Source organism: Nematolebias whitei, chromosome 1 (assembly GCF_014905685.2).
Source record: "Nematolebias whitei isolate Nwh7 chromosome 1, NemWhi1, whole genome shotgun sequence".
In the NCBI taxonomy this organism is placed as follows: Eukaryota; Metazoa; Chordata; class Actinopteri; order Cyprinodontiformes; family Rivulidae; genus Nematolebias; species Nematolebias whitei.
This window is the reverse complement of record NC_056498.1, coordinates 39,603,179-39,605,312: the sequence shown is the minus strand read 5'-3', so window position 1 is coordinate 39,605,312 and position 2,134 is coordinate 39,603,179. Positions and strand designations below refer to the sequence as shown.

The 2,134-nt window shown below is 44.9% G+C and overlaps 1 protein-coding gene across 1 annotated transcript; it reads left to right on the top strand.

Moving 5' to 3' along the window:
• Positions 1-143: 143 nt before the first annotated feature.
• Positions 144-1,370, top strand: LOC119412291 (suppressor protein SRP40-like). Its single transcript, XM_037679314.1, has one exon. It carries the CDS (start codon positions 144-146, stop codon positions 1,368-1,370), a length of 1,227 nt encoding a protein of 408 aa, XP_037535242.1.
• Positions 1,371-2,134: the final 764 nt, after the last annotated feature.

Genomic DNA, 2,134 nt, shown 5'->3' with positions numbered 1-2,134 from the left:
TAGTAACTTAACTTGTTTACTGATTCAGAAACTTTTATTTCTCCACCCAGGCTCTGGAAGATCCTGAAGATGTTCTTTGTTCGAAGCATGATGTTGAACCAGATTTGATCTTGGAAGATTTGGTCAATGAAATCGGTGACGATATGAAGGAGAAAGGTTCTGACTACAGCTCCACTTCTAAACAGACCCCTACAGAGAAACGAGAGGGGCAAAGCTCCGATGTGTCCTCAACAGAATCCTCCCCATCCCTCACAACCAGCAGCGTGTCTACTAGTTCCTCTTCTGAGCCCAACAAACCCCAAACTAAACCCTCATCTTCTGTCGGGGGCATTGAAACGTCCCCTTCCTTCTCTTCTTCAGAGTCTGTTGAAACTCTGAGAGATGAGTCTTCATCAACAGGTCAAACAGCAGCAGCAGAGAGGACACCAGGACAGGAAGATGAACACATAGAGAGTGCAGTGAGAACGTCTGACCACAAGGGGTCAGCAGAGAGCAGCGCTGCTGAAAGTGATGAGTCAATAATAGAAAAGTTATCAGAGACAGGTCCAGAACAGACGTTGGAGTTAATCCACCAAACCTTGAAACTGGAGACTAACGATGGAACTCCCAAAGAAGAAGAGGATGGCAAAAGCACGAAGGAGAATGAAGATGTGAATGCCCAAATCCTTGATTCACTCAATGAGAACAAGGACGAACAGAGAAACAAAAAAGAGAGACATACATCTGGACCTGAGAAAGACCAGGGAGGTCTTCTGGTCTCAGAGGGTGTTAATGAAGTCAAAACATGTAGTAAAACTAAAACAGATGATTCTGTTAAAGTAAAGGACGGTGCTGCTTCAAATCAACAACGGGTCGAAGATGAAGGATCGACTGTGAAACCCGATCAGACAGACAGGACACAAACAGAGGACAGAGAGACAGGAAAAGACAAAAAGACTGATGAGATCATCTCTGTTGGAGATGAATCTGTCCCCAAAAAAATATCTCTTAGAAGAAGTTCAAGAGGAGCCAAAAACACTCAGGAGACAACTGGAGACAAAGAGACCATCACGACTAGAACTACCAGAGGAGGGAGGACTGAGCAGGACTCGGCTGAAAGGGGAGAAGGCGAGACCAGGAGGACACCCGAAGCTCTGAAAGACGTCACTCCAACAGAAACCGCCGAAGACTCAAGTGAGCCGCAACGAAAGATCCCAGAGGACTTTCAGGAGACTGAAAAAGACAAAGAAGCTGCAACATCGAGAAAGAGAGGCAGACCCAGAAAGACCCGTCAGACTCCTGGTAAGACCAACAGAACTTCTCTGTTCGATGATCGCATCAGCCTGTTGTTCAAGAGATCGCTCAGATCTTTTGAAGGTTCTGTTGGTTAGGAACTATTAACGTCGTAGATGGATCTTTTAATTTCCTCAGTGTGAAGAAGTAAATTTAAATTTTGACAGGATCGATGAGCTAATGGTTAGTCGGAATGGTGCCTAGGCCAGCGTGGACTGCAGCTGAAAGATTTCGTAGCGGTTCATATAAACATTATTTTATAAACCTTTATGCCGTTGTTTATGTATCTTGCTCTTCAAATGGTAGAAATATTATATTTCCTTGCAGGAAATGCTACACCAGAAGTGCTACTGCTAGCTGCCACTATTTATGTTTTTATGAGACGTGTTAAATGTTGTTTATTAGCATTAGTCACCTGCGAGGTTTGTTCCAGGTTCCTATAGCTGCAGTGTGGATCCTCTGCACTCCTGTGCATGAAGGACAGACTTTTTAACTTTAAAGTTTTTATCCATCCATTGTGCCGTTAGACTAATCATGCTAACGAGGCTAACACGACGTCCAGATGTTTGTGGTAAAACTCACCCAAGTGCTATCGGCTGTTAGCTTCTCAATGACGTCGGAAATGACGGCTTGTAACTCGTTAAGGCTACGTCGGAAAAATATCAGACTGGGGACGATGTAGCGAGGCTCAGCGTAGAACAAAAATCTTAATCCGATGTCCTCAACAACAAAAAAAACTTCCACACCGCCGCCATTTTGACTTCTTCCTCTCCGCCGTGATCAGATCAGGTAGGCGCACGTGACGTCATCACGTTGTGCTGGCGCTGCAGGCGTCCTCGTCGCTGGGTTATCATAAACAACA

Bases quoted from the DNA above. Each gene is read 5' to 3' on its own strand.
- LOC119412291 (XM_037679314.1), top strand. From the start codon at position 144: ATGAAGGAGAAAGGTTCTGACTACAGCTCCACTTCTAAACAGACCCCT.